Source organism: Felis catus, chromosome A1 (assembly GCF_018350175.1).
Source record: "Felis catus isolate Fca126 chromosome A1, F.catus_Fca126_mat1.0, whole genome shotgun sequence".
Classification (NCBI taxonomy): Eukaryota; Metazoa; Chordata; class Mammalia; order Carnivora; family Felidae; genus Felis; species Felis catus.
Window position 1 is genome coordinate 29,287,235 of NC_058368.1, and position 19,060 is coordinate 29,306,294.

Sequence of the window (19,060 nt, forward strand, 5' to 3'; positions counted from 1 at the left end):
CATTGTGTACCAGTTGTTCAGCACCGTTTGTTGAACAGACTTTCCTCTCCCCATTGAATTGCTGGGTTTCTAAACCCCATTAGAAACCAATGCTGGGTTTCTAAAATTTTAAATTCAGTACCTCAGTTGCATTAGCCATATTTCAAGTACTCAGGAGCTATCCGTGGCTTCTGGCTACCTTATCAGTTAGCACAGACATGAAATGTTTGCAGCATCACGACCTACTGTGGCAGCACTGCTCTAGAATTTTGGGCACAGTACCAACTAAATACTTTGGATTCTGTAAAAGGTCCTCTAAACCAACTAACAAAGAGCAGATATAAGGAAGTTAAAAATCAATCACTGAACTGATACACAGTACCTAACAGTCAAATTCAAAGAAACAGAAAGTAGAATGGTGGTTGCCAGGGGTTTGGGAGAAGGGGGAAAGGCGAGTTACTGTGAATGGGGACAAGCTTCAGTTCTGCAAGGTGGAAATAGTTCTGGAGATGGATGGTGGTGATGGTTGCAAAACAACGTGAATGTACTTACTGTCAAAGAAATGTACTCTTAAAGAATTGTTTCAAACGGTAACTAATGCATATTTTACCAATATAAAAAAAAAGTAAATTGCTTTTTTCCCCAGCTGTTTTAGGGCAGGGGAGAAGCAATCAGTGTTACTTACTAATGAGCTAATTCTCTCAAATGTATCAGAGGGATACCCAACAAAGGTACAGGAGCCCAGAGCCCTGGAGTATTTCCAGTAGAAGCTCTTCAGCTAATAGGAAAAGAGAGCAAAACAATTGGTATTCTCCTGCTATGTGTTATCCACCTATCAATGTAATACTAAAGATTTCATTAAGTTGTGGTAACACATGACAAGCTAGCGGCAAAAGCAACATACTTTTTAAGTAAAACTTCTCTAAAACAGAACAAATCCCAATCTTTAAGCACTTGATTTTGACAATTTAACAATATTAGTCAATACATATATAAAACACTTTTGTAAAGCATAGACTGAACTATATTAATTCAAAATATTAGGACATGTACGAATAGGAAGCTCTGAGGATCTTGTGCTTTAGTACAATACAAGGTCTGTTTAAATATTTTATTTTAAAATTCTCGTTTAAACTCCTTAATAAAGACAATTCCATAATCTTCAACCGATTTGTGGAAATGAAAGGAGCAGTATTAGACGACTTGAAAACACTAATATTAAGAACTTTATGAAAATAATCTTGCTCCCCAGGAGGAAGTATTTGGTGAGATAACCCACCTCTTTATGTGCCTGCTTTGCATTTTTGAGGCCACCTGTATGCGATCCTCTAGGACCTCATCTTTGAGACATCCTTATGAACCTACGGATATCGTTTAGTATTGAAAATATTGTAATAACCTTCGGAACCTTTCAAAAGAAGCGACACTAAGAACTGCAAGTTTTCTTGCAGAAATTGCTCACGGTTTCACATGCGGGTACGTTATTTTTTAATAAGTTCCAAAAGAAAGGCTAACAATGATTGAATCTATATTCTAGGTACGGTGTTCAGCATGTAATTATTCTAATCAACAAATATGTATTGGCGCGTCCTATGCAATTTATCTCATTTCACTCCAATCCTATGAAAACTATTATCCCCATTTTATAAAGACGAAAAAGTTCTCAGAGAGTAGTCACATAAGGAATACTAAAACAGAGATCTTGCCCTGGAACTTCAAAGCCAATTCTCCAAACCAACAAACCTAGAAGAATTAACGCTTTCAAATTCTATTAACTAAAACAGTCCGCCCTAAGAAACCTCGCGATATCACTCAAACTACTACTCCCAACATGCACAGCGGCTTCGGTCCGTCCGCCTATCCCCTTGATTTTGGAGGGCCCCAGCGTGCCTCGAGGCACGAAAGGCAGCCTGGGGGTTGTAGTTCTCGTGGACGCCTACCGGTATTGCCAGCGCGGCAGTGGCGGCTTTCTCGGTTCGGTCCAGCCGGTCTTGTAAGGTAGCTGAGACGGAGAAAGGGCGCGGAACTGGAAAAGGGTGAGTCAGGCACTGTCTACGCGATAAAGGGAGGCGGCACCGCGGCGTAGAGCTGAGTTAAGTAAGTGCGGCCCCTGCTTATTCAGGGACGCCGCGATCTAGCGCCAGCGAGAAGAGGGCGAGGAGGAGCCAGAGCCCGGTCCTTGCACCCATTCTCGCCCTCGCACCCCGCCGCCATCTCCATCATGCAGTCCCGGGAAGAAGCTCCGCGCTCTCGCCGCCTGGCCAGTCCCCGCGGCGGGAGGAGGCCCAAGAGGATTTCCAAGCCTTCAGTTTCGGCTTTTTTCACGGGCCCGGAGGAGCTGAAGGACACGGCTCATTCTGCAGCTCTGCTGGCACAGCTGAAGTCTTTCTACGACGCGCGGCTGTTATGTGATGTGACCATCGAGGTGGTGACACCTGGCAGCGGGCCTGGCACCGGCCGCCTTTTTTCCTGCAACCGTAACGTGCTGGCTGCCGCGTGTCCCTACTTCAAGAGCATGTTCACTGGTGGCATGTACGAGAGCCAGCAGGCGAGCGTGACCATGCATGATGTGGATGCCGAGTCCTTCGAGGTGCTGGTCGACTACTGCTACACAGGTCGCGTGTCGCTAAGTGAGGCCAACGTGCAACGCCTTTACGCGGCCTCTGACATGTTGCAGCTCGAGTACGTGCGGGAAGCTTGTGCCTCCTTCCTAGCCCGCCGCCTTGACCTGGCCAACTGCACTGCCATCCTCAAGTTCGCTGATGCCTTCGACCATCACAAGCTGCGATCACAGGCCCAGTCCTTCATCGCCCACAACTTCAAGCAGCTCAGCCGGATGGGTTCAGTTCGGGAGGAGAGTCTGGCAGACCTGAGCTTGGCCCAGCTGTTGGCCGTGCTGCGTCTGGATAGTCTAGACATAGAGAGTGAGCGGACAGTGTGTCATGTAGCGATGCAGTGGTTAGAGACGGCTCCCAAGGAGCGCGGTCCCAACGCTGCGGAAGTCTTCAAGTGTGTCCGCTGGACACACTTCAGAGATGAAGATCAGGATTACCTGGAAGGGCTGCTGACCAAGCCCATTGTGAAGAAGTACTGTCTGGACCTTATCGAAGGGGCCCTGCAGATGCGATATGGTGACATGTTGTACAAGTCTGTGGTACCAAAGCCAGAGAGCAGCAGCAGCTCTGTTGTATCTGTAGCAGAAAATCCACCTCAGAGACTGGGTATGTGTGCCAAGGAGATGGTGATCTTCTTTGGACACCCTAGAGACCCCTTTCTCTGCTATGACCCGTACTCAGGGGACATTTACACAATGCCATCCCCTTTAACCAGCTTGGCTCACACTAAGACTATCACCTCCTCAGCTGTCTGTGTCTCTCCAGACCATGACATCTACCTGGCTGCCCAGCCCCGGAAAGACCTGTGGGTGTATAAGCCAGCCCAGAATAGTTGGCAGCAGCTTGCCGACCGCCTGCTGTGTCGCGAGGGCATGGATGTGGCCTACCTCAATGGCTACATCTACATCTTGGGTGGGCGAGACCCGATTACCGGCGTTAAATTGAAGGAAGTGGAATGCTACAGTGTTCAGAGAAACCAGTGGGCACTGGTGGCTCCTGTGCCCCATTCCTTCTATTCCTTTGAACTAATAGTGGTTCAGAACTATCTTTATGCTGTGAACAGTAAGCGCATGCTGTGCTATGATCCTAGCCATAATATGTGGCTGAACTGTGCTTCTCTTAAACGTAGTGACTTTCAGGAAGCCTGTGTCTTCAACGACGAGATCTACTGTATCTGTGACATTCCAGTCATGAAGGTCTATAACCCAGCCAGGGGAGAATGGAGGCGGATTAGTAATATTCCCTTGGACTCAGAGACCCACAACTACCAGATTGTCAATCATGGCCAAAAGTTGCTTCTCATCACTTCTACCACCCCTCAGTGGAAAAAAAACCGGGTGACTGTTTATGAATACGATACCAGGGAAGACCAGTGGATTAACATAGGTACCATGTTAGGTCTTTTGCAGTTTGACTCTGGTTTTATTTGCCTCTGTGCTCGCGTTTATCCTTCCTGCCTTGAACCTGGGCAGAGTTTCATTACTGAGGAAGACGATGCACGGAGTGAATCTAGTACTGAATGGGACTTAGATGGATTCAGTGAGCTGGACTCAGAGTCAGGAAGTTCAAGTTCTTTTTCTGACGATGAAGTCTGGGTGCAGGTAGCACCTCAGCGAAATGCACAGGATCAGCAGGGTTCTTTGTAAATATTTTGAATCACTAAGATGTTTCTACTGCTATGGAATGTATCTTTAAAAGATATCCTTTCCTTTTCCAAAAAAAAAAAAAATGTTGATTAGGACTGCAGATTTGGTTTAGAAAGGGTTATGTTTGAATTATTAATGTAATGTTACAAAATTTTAACAGTCCAGGAGATCAAACTATATAATAATTTACTGTGCTAAAAGTTGAGATTAAAATATGCAAAAAACAAACTATATAATTGATTAGAATGCTTGGTGGTTTTTTTCATTGTTTGAGTATTTGTTGCATCAGTGGATTGTTTTGGTTAGTTACACTGTTTATATTTTAACGATCTACCTTAGTCTTCTGTTAACTCATAATTCTGTTTAGTGCTGCAAGGAATTTAACTTTTTAATTTTCATAGTATAAAATTGGACTAGAAGTTGTTTGTAGGGAGTTGAAGGTTTATATTTTCCTTCAGAGTAATGAAAGTAGACTTCCCAAGTTTTGAACTACCCAGTTTTTAGTATTATAAGTTAATATAGTTTGTTCAATTTGGTTTGGTTTTCTCCTCAATGCAAAGGAAAAAAATCGGATATATATAGAGGTTATAAAATAGAGATTTCGTTTTGATAATGTGCAGAATGGTCTTAAGCGATCACAGAAAGTAAAAAAAAAAAAAAATCAGGATTCTACTGCTTTAAAAGAAATTTCACTTTTAATTTTGGAATATAAAATGTATTTTCTAAAAGTGACCATTTTTCTATCTTAAAAAACATCCATTCTGGTAGTGTCACCAATTATTTAAACACCCTTCTAAACCAAAGAAAAAAAAAAAAGAAAAAGTAAACTTGCTTTGTAAGATCATATTTTTAATCTATCTCTTGTACATGCTTCATTGAATCAAAGGAACAATCCTTTTGTTCACTGGACATATGCTTGAGTAATGTAAATTTTTATCCATTGGTCATTCCTAGTCTTAAAAAGTTTATATGCTCTCCTAAAATATTTTGGCTGTATAGTTTTGGTGTTCATCTTAGAGGATTCTTCAGCAGGAAGTGATTTATTCTTTACTGTTTTTGTGAGGTAATACTGGTTTTGAAAATACGTTTAAGCTAAAAAGAATATTTTATTGAGATCAGTGGTTGCTGCGTCTATCAACTCTAAAATCAAGTGCCAGCAGAGAACTTTAAAACTTTAAGCTGTGTATGGAGCTGTTTTGTGTAGCATTGAAATGTTCTATCAAGTTTTGTCAGTCACTGTATATGATTATCAGCTTGAAGGTATTTTTGTATTAAAAGTTGACAGTTAAAGAACATAAGTGGATGATGGCATTTGGGGCCAATAGTGAAAGTATGTTTCCTCTAAAATATTTCCCTAGCAGTGGTATATATACATGGTTATTTTATTAGGGTATTTCTCTGTGAACCATGCTGCAGTCTTTGTTTTTTGTCTCCTTGTTTGTTTTTGTATCACCATAAAGTAAGGGAAAATCCAGAAATAGAGACTAAATCACACAAAATTGATCTTGTTAAATACAGAGAAATATAGGTGCTTACCTTTTGAGGGTCTCTTAATACATATGATTGTCACAACGCATATCCGTGATAAATGGTGTACATAACATAGATGCTTCTAGCCTATAAATTTTTCTGTGCCGACATAGAATCCTCTTTCTGCATCTTTGTTCCACATGTTAATTCCTCTTCTGTTTATTCTCTAGTAGCCGAATGCCAGCATTTTTTACACCATGGCACAGTACTGAGAAGTGTGCTCCAGGATAGGGAACTGAATTTTGAATGAAAAAAGAGAGGGAGAGAGAAAAGGATTTAAAAAAAACAAGCACACAAATGTTTTCTTAGCCATTTTCATTGGGCATCTGAAGAGTCCATAGGACGTTCCTGTTTAACATTATTTCTAGTGAAATAAGATTCTTGCTCTAGCAATATGTTCCTAAGAATGTCTTCCCTCAAAACAGTAAACATGCTCTAGTGGCCTAAGGCTACTTTTTGTTCGTTGTGATATCAGGGATGTTGTTATAAGCACTGGTCTCAGCTTAGGAAGCTGTTTCTTAATAGTGTTATTTTTTGGCCAAATTTCTTCACCAGTAACTTCTTTTTGATAGCTTTTTGTTTTGTTAGGTTGAAGTAGGACAGTGGTGATCTCAACCAGATTATCCATCTGCAGAATTAAGGTATGCAACTAATTGATACAAGACAAATTCTGTAATTTGTCATTTTCATCCTTCGAGTTAAGTACAAGCTAATTAGCAGTAATATCGTGGTTTACAAAGAAGTTTTTTGGGGGAAGAATTTTGGTTTCGTGATATATTTGTGAATTAGGGAATAGATGTTAACCATTATTTTATAGATAAGTGATTTGTATATGGTTAGTTACAAATAAAAATGGCACTAGAACCCAGGCCTTCTGAACTCTTAATTTAGTGTTTCTGATAAATGTAGAATACCCTTGCTTGTGCAGCAAGTGACCCAGCTAGCAATGTTGAAGTCCCTTCTTGATGGGAAAGCAACTTTGTCTCAGTTTTACAATTAATTGACACACCTTTTAGCAAATGCTCAATAAAATATTGTTTGCAGGGGCTCTTCTTTGTGAGATTTAGAAGGATCTTAATTATTTTTTTGTATCTCTATGTCTGAAAAGCTCAGAGAATCCAAATTATTTTACATACTTCAAGTGATAAGTGTCATTGGCATTTTCAGAAGGATAAAAGACTAATTTAGCAAATAATTTGCTTAATTTGGGTTTAGGATTAAATTTAAATGATAGTTCCTTTCTTTCTCATCTAGTTGTAATGTTTTTTCTGCTTTGTACCTGGACCTGATGAATGTGTCGAAAGCTTTTGACTCATTGCCCAGAAAAATGTACATGTTCATGTTTTCATAATTTTAAGGGTGTTATGACACTTCTGAAGTTCTTCCACACACCCAGGATAAGAACACTTGTGACAGAGTCCCAAGAACACTTCTACAAAAGGAATTTACATTTTTTTTCACAAGGCATATTGCTCAAATGTTTGTAAGGGGAGAAGAGCATTATTAAGTCGTTCCCAAAATAGAGCTAAAGAGATATTATATACTTACTATCTGAAAGGGATGTGAATATTAATGGGTACCTCACAACTGAGACAAATTTGACATTTCTGCAGTGCAAATTTCTTCATGATGATTAACACAAGAATAGTTAAGTAACTATTGGGCGCCTGCGTGGCTCAGTTAAGCGGCCGACTCTTGATTTTGGCTCAAATCGTGAATTCATGGTTCGTGAGTTAGAGCCCTCTTGGGCTCTGTGCTGACAGCTGTGGAGCCTGCTTGGGATTCTCTATCTCCCTCTCTCTTGCCCCTCCCCCACTCGTGCTCTGTCTCAAAAATAAATGAACATTAACAAAAAGAATAGTTAAGTAAATGTAAGTGGTGTAAAGAAATGAATAGATGCTTATAGCCTGTAAATTTTTCTATACCGACTTAGAATCCTCTTTCTGCGTATATGTTATGCATATGATTACTATCTAGGACAACTGTGTATAACGAGAATTCAAAACAAAATATAGGTTCCAGATGTTTCAAACTGCCAATATCATAGCTTTTTATTAGACATATACCTAAGTAGCAAGAGTTGTTTATCTCCTAATGACCAGGTTAATAGGTGGTTGGAAGAGGGCATCTACCCATAAGAAATCTATTTAAAATATAATCAATTTGCTACTCACTGCTCATTAAACTAGAAACCAGTGCTTTGCCTGATGTCATTTTTATCAATTTGTACTGAAATGAGGAAAATATATAAAACGTGGATGAATGAATTGTAAAATTATTTAATGGAACTTGTTTTAACGTTCATAAGTTAGAAATTTATAAAAAGTTTGCAGCCTTATATTAGTCCATTAAACTTTTTTTTTTTCCATTTTCTTAAGTTTATTTATTTTAGAGAGAGAGGGAGAAAATCCCAAGCAGGCACCATGCAGTCAGCAACAGAGCCCGATGTGGGGCTCAAACTCAACAAACTGTGAGATCATGACCTGGGCCCAAATCAAGAGTCAGATGATTGACCGACTGAGCCACCCAGGTGCCCCAGTCCACTAAACTTTAAAAGAAAGTTTGTCTTTGAGATCCTAAAGTGTGGTCACCAGAATGTAGACATCTCTAGTCTGCCTACATTTGAACTTTGGGGATCATTTTATGTTGTTTCTTAGCTGTTTCACTTTGCCTCTGTCCTCCCATCAGATCTCACCCACGTCTTCAACAACACCGTTTCATCATTACAACTAATTTCAAGAAATATTCATTATAGCAAATATGATGGAGCAGGAAAGTATTAGGAAAAATTATTTCTAGAGAATGTAACTAGCAATCCTAAGAGAATTGATAAGCTACTTTTAGAACCATCAAATGGTTAAATACGTACAAACTAGGTTTTTGTTTGTTGTTTTTTGATGAAGGAGAAAAATGGTGGTCATCGAAGCTGCCAAGTCTTAGAGAACCATATTGGCAATAGGTTCTGTGTCCTTTCCTTGACTCTGGGCCATCCTGTCACCTGTATCTATTCCATCAGCTCCAGTTCCTTGTTTCTTTAACCTTATGGACTAAACATGCCTTAGACACAGGGTGGGTAAGGAACAGATATTGTAGCATATCATTTCCACCATTTTGAGACATATTTTCTCAGTAACTATTCCTACTCTGGATGGTCACCTCTGCAATGGAATTAAGTTTATAGATTCACCTCCAAAGCTATTTTAGCAGCTTGAAACCACCGTATCTTAGTCCAGAGTGTTGAGGGAGGGGAGAGAAAACTATTCCTTAATTCTGAGGTAACTAGCAAATAGCAATGGCTCTTACTTCAAGGCACAGTCTGATCAGAGTCTCAATGTCCTTATGGCTGTCTTTGTATAGAGAAGATACCATGGGGCAATGTTTTCCTCTCAGTTATACACTAGTTATGATCTAGGTGTTGTTGTATGTATGTGGAGATCCTAGAGCTGTTTTAATAAGATAGAGGATTCTCCTATAAAACTCCAGTCTGTTATGTTGCCCCTCATCTAAAAAGTCATGTGAGGACAGGCTCTCTGTTTTCCCATTCTGCTATCCTTAGGGTATAGTTTTGGTCCACATGGTCCAAGCTGGTTTACACTCATGTCCATATTCCAACTATAAGGAAGAGGGGAAGGGGAGGACACGACCCTTCCCTGTAAGGGAAGTTGCATACATCGCTTCCAGTCATATGACACTGGCCAGGTCTTAACCACGTAGCCACACTTAACTGCAAGAGGATCTAGGAGAGGGGTGCCTGGGTGGCTCAGTTGGTTAAGCATCTGACTTCAGCTCAGGGCATGATCTGACAGCTTGTGAGTTTGAGCCCTGTGTCAGGCTCTGCTGACAGCTCGGAGCCTGGAGCCTGCTTGGGATTCTTTTTCTCCTTCTCTCTGCCCCTTCCCTTCTCATGCTCGCGCTCTCTCTCTCTCTCTCTCTCTCTCTCGCTCTCGCTCTCTCTCTCCTCTCTCTCAAAAATAAACATTAAAAAAAGAGAGTGCCCGGGAGAGGTAGTCTTTTATTCTGGGTCAACATGTATCACGTTAAAATTTACAGATTCCTTTTTGTAGAATGCTGAAGACAGATACTGTATAAATTGCAATCTCTACTGTATCATCTGTCAGGCTAGATTTTATGACATGGCAGCCAAAATTATTCCCAGGATGCCCAATACCCACACCCTACCAACTTACAAACCCTAGAGGGGAAACGCAGTATTTTCTGATATCTCTGGCAGATATTCCTGTCTGGATAGCCATCATTTGTAATAGATGAAGTTGGGGGATAAGAATGTTGAGGAAGACAGTTAAGGAAATACCTTCAATAAAGAGTTATAGTTCCTACAGACAGTAATAGTTCCAACAATGGGAATGTTCAGGTTACAGCATGTATTTTGTTTTGACCAGACCCTAGGATTTGAGGGGAAGTCTGGAATGAAAACAACCTGACAATGTTGGTTAGTTAGGATCAGATCATGGAAGCTTTGTATGCCATGGCAAGGAGTTTTTGCATAGAGTGTGAATTTATTGAGAAATTTTAAGTAGGGACTTGACCCAATTGAATTTGTTTTCTTGAGACTCTTCTGAATGAATTGACAGTGCAAGACTGTGGGGTCAAGAATGGTTAAGGGAGTGCTGTTGTAGTCCAGTGAGATGATGTGGTCCTCAGTAGGGGTGGCAGTGGTGGGCTTGACTAGGAAGACACAGATATGAAAGGTTAAAGAGATTGAGCTGGACCTATAATTGTATGTTTGGGGATGCAGAGAGCCATCGGGTATATGAGAAAGGGAGGACTATAGACTATCTCCCAAGATTCTTGCTTGGATATTGTGTTAGTGTATAAGCCAAACTTCTGTGCCAAAGAGGCCCTAAGATCAAAGACGGAAACCTGTTTCTGTCCATTGAGTCCAGAAGTGAGTAGTAATAGGGCTGGCAGGGTGGTTCTGCCCAGTAAGTTCTTCATGAGTCCAGGTTCCTTTATCATTTTTCCTCCAACTCCTAGTGAGTTGTCCTCATCTTCACAGGCAAAGCACACTCACTAGAATTATATCTATATTGTGGCCTGCAGGAAAGAAGAAAGAGGAAATGCAAACAATTCCTTTTTTAATTGACTTTTATATAATTTTGCCATTTTTCACTGGGGAGAACTTAGTCTTATCACCATATCCACCTGCAAGGTCGACTGGGAAATAGTCATTAAAGGGGTAGCTCTGTGCCCAGCTAAAACTCGGTGTCTATTACTAAATAGAAATAAACTAACATATTTTAAAATAGACATGTCCAGGCTTCCTGTATTCAAATACAGGCAACTCACAACAGCATTCAGGCTTTATTGTAATGGTGGTCATTTCAAATCTCCCTCCTTCCACAATAAGTTCACACCCACAAGTTAAATTCCACGTAATCCTAGATAATGATTTTTCACAAACAAATGTACCCCTGAGATGCTTTACACACACATACACACACACACTCACACACACTCATCACATCCTTGTCATTCAGGTCTGCCTCATCCCAAGTATTCCTAGAAATGGCAGAAATTCAGCTTTCAGAGGTCAGGGTTCTCTCCCTGCATGCCTGAACTCGTTTCCAGTCCCCTCTTCTCTGGACACCTACTGCTTAGTCTTTTCACTCATCCCACACCCCAAGAGCTCTCCATATTACCAAAAGGAAAAAGAGAATGAAGAAGAGCAATTAGATGTTTCTGTCATGGTTGACTAAGTGGACAGTGCTGTCAGTGTATTTGAGACTCTAGGAGTCAGATCAGATTTGGAGACACTGGTAGATGCATGGGGTGTCCCATGTCACACCAACTTCTGATTTCAGCTGAAGCTATGGCAGGCACTCCCAGACCATGATAACAGGCCACTTTGCTTTTCTGGCTCAAGGTTTTCTCTTGAAAGATCGTTCTCTTTGGCAGTGCTCTTGCAACAGCACAGGAGTTCAAGGGGAAGTGTATGCCCCCAAAACAGTCCTTAAGCAAGGGATGATGGGAATTGGTAGATCTATGCTACAGCATCCCAGTTTCAAGAAAGGGACAGCTGTGCAGTGCCTTGTACATGGATCTTCAGAGGGCCCCCTGCTGGACTGAACCCCAGTCTCTCACCACAGTAATCAGTTCTGTAACACATCTTCCCTGTATTGCTTCAGGGTACAGCCAACCATGTCACATCACAGAAACTTGATTTGGTCACTGGTGGTATTTTGCAAGAAGTTTCAGATTTGAAGATTTGCTTGGGGGCAGAAGCCAAGAAAGAATTAATTAGAATGAGTGAGATGAAGCTTTGCCACGTGCCAAATATAGGTATACCCAGCCACTAAAGGACACAGGCAAGTTCGAGCCTCACAGCCCTTCTTATAACACAACAACAATAAAAAAATTCATGCTCTTATAAAACCTGCGCTGACAAAAATGTTCTGCCTGAATCTAATTAAGCCATTAGAACAAACTTCCAGTTGACAGGAAAGACCTGCCAGAAGGATGAATTAAAATCCCTATAAAAAAGCAATCAGCAAAATCCAGAATGTGAGATATCCAGCAGGACAACAACACAGTGTCAACGGTAATCTATCTTCCCTCACATGGTAAGATGTGAGGAAGTGGAAAAGCAAGCATGGGCTCTTCTCTGCAAGCTTGGATGGTACCTAGTGAAGGAGAGAATACCTCAGGTCATGGTTTTGGTTGCTTTGAGTCTTAAACACTTTACTATGCGTGGGAAAAAATCCATTGAGAAAATAATGAGGAGCCTGAGCCCAGAAGCTCAGAAGAAGGGAGGAGATGGACCAAAGCACAAGGGCCAGGATCATACCGGAACAAGAGCCACAACCCTTCTTCTTCCAACCTTGGAGGAAGAAAGGGAGGCTTATAGAGAGGGACCTGGCCTGGCTGGCTCAGTCAGAAGAGCGTATGACTCTTGATCTCAGGGTCATGAGTTTGAGCCCCACGTTGGATATAAAGATTACTTCAAATAAATTAAAACTTTAAAAATTTCTTAATAAAAAAGAAATTTAAAAAGAAATAATCTCACAGAGATAGAGATGTATTTCTTAATTCTTTATTTGAATTGGGATGCAAGTTTTTCCGCTGAAAGAAAGGGAACAGCTTGGAGGAGAGGGCGCACCTATTCAAAGGTGAGTTTCATAAGAGCTGGGGAGATAGGGTCAACTTCATCTTTATATCCTTCATAACACCAATCAAAGTGCCTTGAACAGAGTTGAGAAAAACATTTAAGACTGGAGCTGTTACTGTAAAATAGGACTGCGCATATCCTAGATTTTAACAATATAATGTATATTACAAAAATTTCTATTTTAAAAATAATATTTAAGTAGCTTGAATTTCTTTATATCATTATATTGTTTTAGGGAGAGAGAATCTCAAGCAGGCTGCATACCCAGTGCAGAGCCTGATGTGGGGCTTGATCCCACGATTCTGGGATCATGACCTGAGCCGAACTCAAGAGTGGGACCTTCAACTGACTGAGCTACCCAAGACACCCCTTTATATTGTTTTAATCACCAGGTGATTCTTGATTTTTTGTCAATTAGAATCATAGAATACTTTTCTTATTTAAACCTAAAGAACTTTAAATAATATAGCAAGGGTCACACTGCTAGTTATTAAGAACACTGGGATTAGAACTATGTTTCCTCTCTCTTAAATCAGGGCACTTTCTAGTGCACCCTCTTGCCTCCCAAGTATCATTTATGATGAAATCTACACCATTTTTCGACGTGTACACCACCATAAGCATAGGACTGGGAACGTAAAATCTCAGTTGTTCTGCTTGAGATATATTCTGTCCTCCAATCTAGTTTTTATGCACCATAGAGCACTAAATCTGGAATCTCTGCACCCCATGCTAAGAACTCTGAATAAAGAGATTTCCAGACTTAACACAAAGTCATCTCAGCATAATTGAGGAAGAAAATGAAAAATTAGTTTCAGTTCAAAATAAAACCCAAGAAAACCTCCAGTGATCAAATTATAAATTTTATATATCAAAAGACATAGTATGATTTTTTAGTATTACATTATACATTTATTTTTAATATTATATTTGATATTTATACTATTTATCTTTAGTATTATATTTTGACCATTTCAGTTCAGATACAGTTCAGTAATCTGAAATCAGAGCACTGAGCTAATTTAATAAATGTCAAAGTTTTCTTATATTTAAATTCACAGCTATGATATTAAATATGTCAAGGTAATAATAAAGTGTACTTTCTCAAACACTACCTCGATTCTATGTGTTTACTGAAAACCTTTTTAATATATGTTTGAGGAGCAATAAAGCAGTCTCTAAATTTGAATCAGTTTGCACAGTATTGAGGTTCAGATTTAAAGATATGATTATGTCATTTTACTTCAAAATATAATCTAAATTCATCAAAAGTCTGTATATATTTCTCATCATGAAATTTTGAATCACAGCTGGAATCAATATGAAAATAACTATGATATAATGTTTGAGGTCTCTGAAATGTCTAAGACTCTTAATATAGTCAGTTTCTGATTTTCTAGGAAATCGGGTCCTTTTTTCCATGCTGGCTGTCTACCAGCTGTGTTTGTGAATGTTCAAGAGAAGATAAAGGATGGAGAGCTGGAATCAGTCAACCGAATTGCTTGTCAGGAGACTCAGAAGATTTGGAGAAAGGTGAGGCACAACCAAGTATTTAAAATAAGATCTCTAAGCTCAAGATCCTGTTCATTTTTCTCTATGTGGTTACATCAGGTTTTCCCAGCACCATTTGTTAGAGACTCTCCTTCTCTCATTGGGTATTCTTGGCTCCCTTGCCAAATATTGATTGCCTTTATATGCAGGAGTTTTTTTCTGGGCTCTCTATTATGTTCCATTGATCTGTGTGTCTATATTTATGCCAGTGGCATACGGTTATAATTATTATAGTTTTGTAATACAGGCACACTTTGATTTACTGTGCTTTGTTTTATTGTACTTCACAGATATTGGGGGGGGTTGTTTTTTGTTTTTGTTTTTGTTTTTTACAAATTGAAAGTTTGTGGCATTCCTACACTGAGTATCTATTGGCATCATTTTTCCAATAGCATCTGCTCACTTTGTGTTTCTGTGTCACATTTTGGTAATTCTTGCAATATTTCTGAATTTTCACTCTTATACTTGTTATGGTGGTCTATAATCTTTGGTGTTACTATAGTAACTGTTCTGGGGTACCACAAATCTCACGCATATAAGATGGAAAACTTAACCGATAAATGTTTTGTGTGTTCTGACTGCTCCACCGACCTGCTGTTTCCCTGTCTTCCTCTCCTTGGGTCTCCCTCTTCCCTGAGATACAACAATATTGAAATTAGGCCATTGAGTAACCCTGCAGTGGCCTCTAAGTGGTCAAAGGAAAGGGAGAGCTGCACTTCTCTCACTTTAAATCAAAAGCTAGAAATGATTATTACGCTCAGTGAGGAAGGTACGTCAAGAGCCAAAATAGGCCAAAAGCTAGGTCTCTTGCACCAAACAGCTAAGTTTTTAACACAAAGGAAAAGTTCCTAAAGAAAATTAAAAGTGCTACCCCGTTGAACACACGAATGATAAGAAAGTGAAACAGCCTTATTGCTGTTTTAGTGGTCCGGATAGAAGATCAAACCAGGCACAACATTCCCTTAAGCCAAAGCCTAATCTAGAGCAAAACCCTAACTCTCTTCAGTTCTAGGAAGGCTGAGAGAGGTGAGGAAGCTGCAGAAAAGAATGTGAAGCAAGCAGATATTGATTTATGAGGCTGTAGGAAAGAAGCTGTCTCAGGGCACCTGGGTGGCTCAGTTGGTTAAGCCTTTGACTCTTGATTCCCGCTCAGGTCATGATCTCACAAACCGTGAGCCCAAGCCCTGCGTTGGGCTCCATGCTCACAGCACAGTCTGCTTTGGATTCTCTCTGTCTTTGTCAAAATAAATAAAAATAAACATTAAAAAAAAAACAAAAACAGAAGCTGTCTCCATAACATAAAAGTGCCAGGTGAAGCAGTAAGTATTGGTATAGAAGCTGCAGCAAGTTATCCAGATCTAACTAAAATAATTAATGAAGGTGGCTACACTAAACAACAGATTTTCAGTGTAGATGAAATAGCCTTCTATTGGAAGAAGGTGCCATCTAGGACTTTCATAACTGCTCTGCTTTTATAAACACACCTTTTCCCTCCTCACTTCCATAACCCTTGCCAACCCTAGACTGTAATCCATACCTATAATTTTTTTTATTAACAGAATGTTATGTAAATGAAACCATATGGTATGTAACCTTCTGAGACTTTTTTTTTCACCCAGTATAATTTTCCTGAGATGTATCCAAGTTTTCTGTTTATCAGTAATTCACTTTTTGATGTAGACATTCCAAATGTAGTAACAATCCCCACAAAATCTTCTCCTCCATAAAAGCAATGAAAACACTAACAAAAACTCTTAAAATAAATTTATTGGAACTATGGAAATTAACTAAAGGCCCGCTACATTCTGAGAAGTGTTTATTCAAGAAAAACAGATGAATCTTAATAAGAACAATAAGTCTGGTGGCATTTTAACACACCCTAATCCCATCCCTCTCTCCTCAGCTTTATGGGAGCCTTAAATTCAACAGTTTCACAACTATAGTACCTGTAAAAAATAGCAATTTAGCAGCCACCGGAGGAGACATAGTGGATTTGGAGATCCCTAAAAGCCCTATCCCCAAAGATTTGCCTCTCTGATGGCTCACTTAAAAGCTCCATTACCAGGACTCATCTTTATTTGACCTATTTCAGAGTACACTCTGTGAAAAAAGCTTAACATACAGGGCTTTTGGGGGAAAAAAATCAGTGACACAACAAAACAAAAAAATAGGTAAGTTGGACTTAATCAAAATTAAACTTTTGTTCTTCATATGATACCATCAATAAAATTAAAAGATAATGTAAACAGAGAAAATATTGTCAAATTATATATCGAATAAGAGATTTGTGTTTAGAATATATAAAGAACTCATACAATTCAATCATAAAAATATAAACAACCCAATTGAAAGTGAAGAATGGGTTTGTATGGACATTTCTCCAAGTGGCCAACAAGCACAAGAAAAAAATGTTCAACGTCAATAGTCATTAAAGGAAATACAAAATCAGAACCATATTGAGATACCCCTTCATACCCTCATGGATTGCTAGAATCAAAAACAAAATGAGGGGTGCCTGGCTGGCTTAGTCAGTGGATCATGTGACTCTTGATTACAGGGTTGTGGGTTCAAGCCCCTCACCGAGTGTGGAGACTACTTAAAAATAAAATCTTTTTTAAAAAATGAAATGAAATAAACAAGAACATCAAGAAACTGGAAAATAAAAAGTTCTGGGAAGGATATGGAAAAAATTACATCCCCATAACCTGCTGCTGGGAACCTAAATGGTGCAGTTGCCTTGGAAAACCATTTGCAGTTCCTCAAAAAGTTAAACAGAGTTACCATATGACCCAAAACTATCACTTTTAGGCATATACCCAAGAGAATTGAAAACATATATCTAGAAAAAACTGGTACACAAATGTTGATAGAAGCATTATTCATAACTGACAAAGAGTAGAAAAAACTAAATGCCCATCAAGTAATAAATGGGTGGAAAAATGCCAATATCAATGCAATGGAATATTATTTGGCCATAAGTAGGACTAGAGTTCTGATACATGTTATGGCTGGATGAACCTTGAAAACATTTTGTTAAGCAAAAGAAGCCAGACACAGAGGACACATATTGTATGATTCCATTTAAATGAAATATCCAGAACAGCCAAAAACACGGAGACAGAAAGTACATTGGTAGTTAACTGGACTGCGGGGCTAAGCATATGGAGTGTCAGGAGGGAACAGACATTCACTGCTAATAGGCATGGAGTTTGGGGAGGGCACTGAAAATATTTTGAAATTCATGGTGATTGTTACACAACATCTAACTAGATTAGATATCTAGTTTTTACATCATGACTATACTAAAATTGAGTGAATTGTAAACTGTAAAATGATGAACTCGGTGGAGACTTCCAAGGCAGACGGTGGAGTGGAGGATCCTAGACTCACCTCGTCCCATGAATACACCTAGATAACACCCACATCAGTGTAAATAACCCAGAAAATCCCCAAAGCCTGGCAGAACAGTCTCTCCACAGTTAAATATAAACAAGAGACCACACTAAAGAGAGTAGGAAGGATAGAGATGTGACCAGAAGCCACAGTCCCTGGGAGGGAGGGATGCCACTGGGCAAAAAGAAGAGAGAGGAGCAGACCCCCATCAGGTACCCCAGGCATGGGGAACCCACACTAGAAAGACAAATCCCCATAACTTTAACACCTAGAACTTTAAATATCAATCTCAGAGCATGTGCTAGAGGGACGGGGATCTTTGGGTGACTTCTCCATAAACATCTGACTGGTGGGCAAGTGCCATTTCCCTCCCCAAAGCCCCAACCTAGATGTACAGACACCTGTGGTAACCAGCACAGTGCCAACACTCTCCACCTAACTTGGTAACAGTGTGCCCTGCTACCACCCATGTTCTGCAGATACATGCCCTCCATCCCAGCCTTGGCAAGAGTTTTCCCAGGTACAAGGCCTCTCCCTCAAAGGACCAGCACCAACCTTGCTAACTGCATGTCTAGACCCTGTGTTCTTCTACAGACCTCTTTCCTCCAACATGCCCTTGGCAAGAGTCAATCCAAAGCAGTGCCACAGGCTTGGCACTGTGCAAACAGGAACACCACTCCAAAGTGACTCCTGCCCTAAGGAAAAGGAAAGATAACCACACATATCAGTCTAACTAATGCCCCACCAGTGGGCTGGGGGCAGACATCTGGTCTAACTGCAGGCCACACCCACCAACAAAAGCTTCTCAGAAGACAATACAGGGGGACACCCTGTAGCTCAGAGCTACCGCAGCTCTGGCAAATGTTTTATCTGACTCAACACAAGGCCAAGGCAGCCCCAGACTGGCCCACTAGCAACACAGAGATGAAATCTTATCACAAAAGGCAAAGAAAAGCATTGCAGATGACTGGACTGAAGGCAAATGTTGTTCACTCACAACAGTAAGATGTATGCAATACACATTAGATAAACCCCTGAAGAATCAGGTTCTGGTGAGCAGGAGACATTGCACTGCAGGGCACTACAGGATCTCTTCTTCCTAAGGCCACTACTTGTAAGAGGGGGAGATGTAGCTGACTTTCCTAACACATAGATACAGAGAATTTGACAAAATGAGGAGACAGAAAAATGTGTCCCAAATAAAAGAACAGGAGAAACTC

General features: G+C 40.1%; 1 protein-coding gene and 1 long non-coding RNA gene across 2 annotated transcripts in view; both read left to right on the plus strand.

The window, feature by feature from the left end:
* Positions 1–1,751: 1,751 nt before the first annotated feature.
* KBTBD7 (kelch repeat and BTB domain containing 7) lies at positions 1,752–6,819 on the plus strand. Its single transcript, XM_003980419.6, has one exon. The coding sequence runs from the start codon at positions 2,201–2,203 to the stop codon at positions 4,238–4,240; it is 2,040 nt and encodes a 679-aa protein (XP_003980468.1). The 5' UTR covers positions 1,752–2,200; the 3' UTR covers positions 4,241–6,819.
* Positions 6,820–12,707: 5,888 nt separating this feature from the next.
* The window catches only part of LOC123384315, a 59,266-nt gene continuing 52,913 nt past the window's right edge, over positions 12,708–19,060 (plus strand). Inside the window, exons 1-2 of the long non-coding RNA XR_006595201.1 lie at positions 12,708–13,288; positions 14,297–14,429. This is a non-coding gene — a long non-coding RNA (uncharacterized LOC123384315). The remainder of the gene's footprint in view (positions 13,289–14,296; positions 14,430–19,060) is intronic.

Bases quoted from the DNA above. Each gene is read 5' to 3' on its own strand.
- KBTBD7 (XM_003980419.6), top strand. From the start codon at position 2,201: ATGCAGTCCCGGGAAGAAGCTCCGCGCTCTCGCCGCCTGGCCAGTCCC.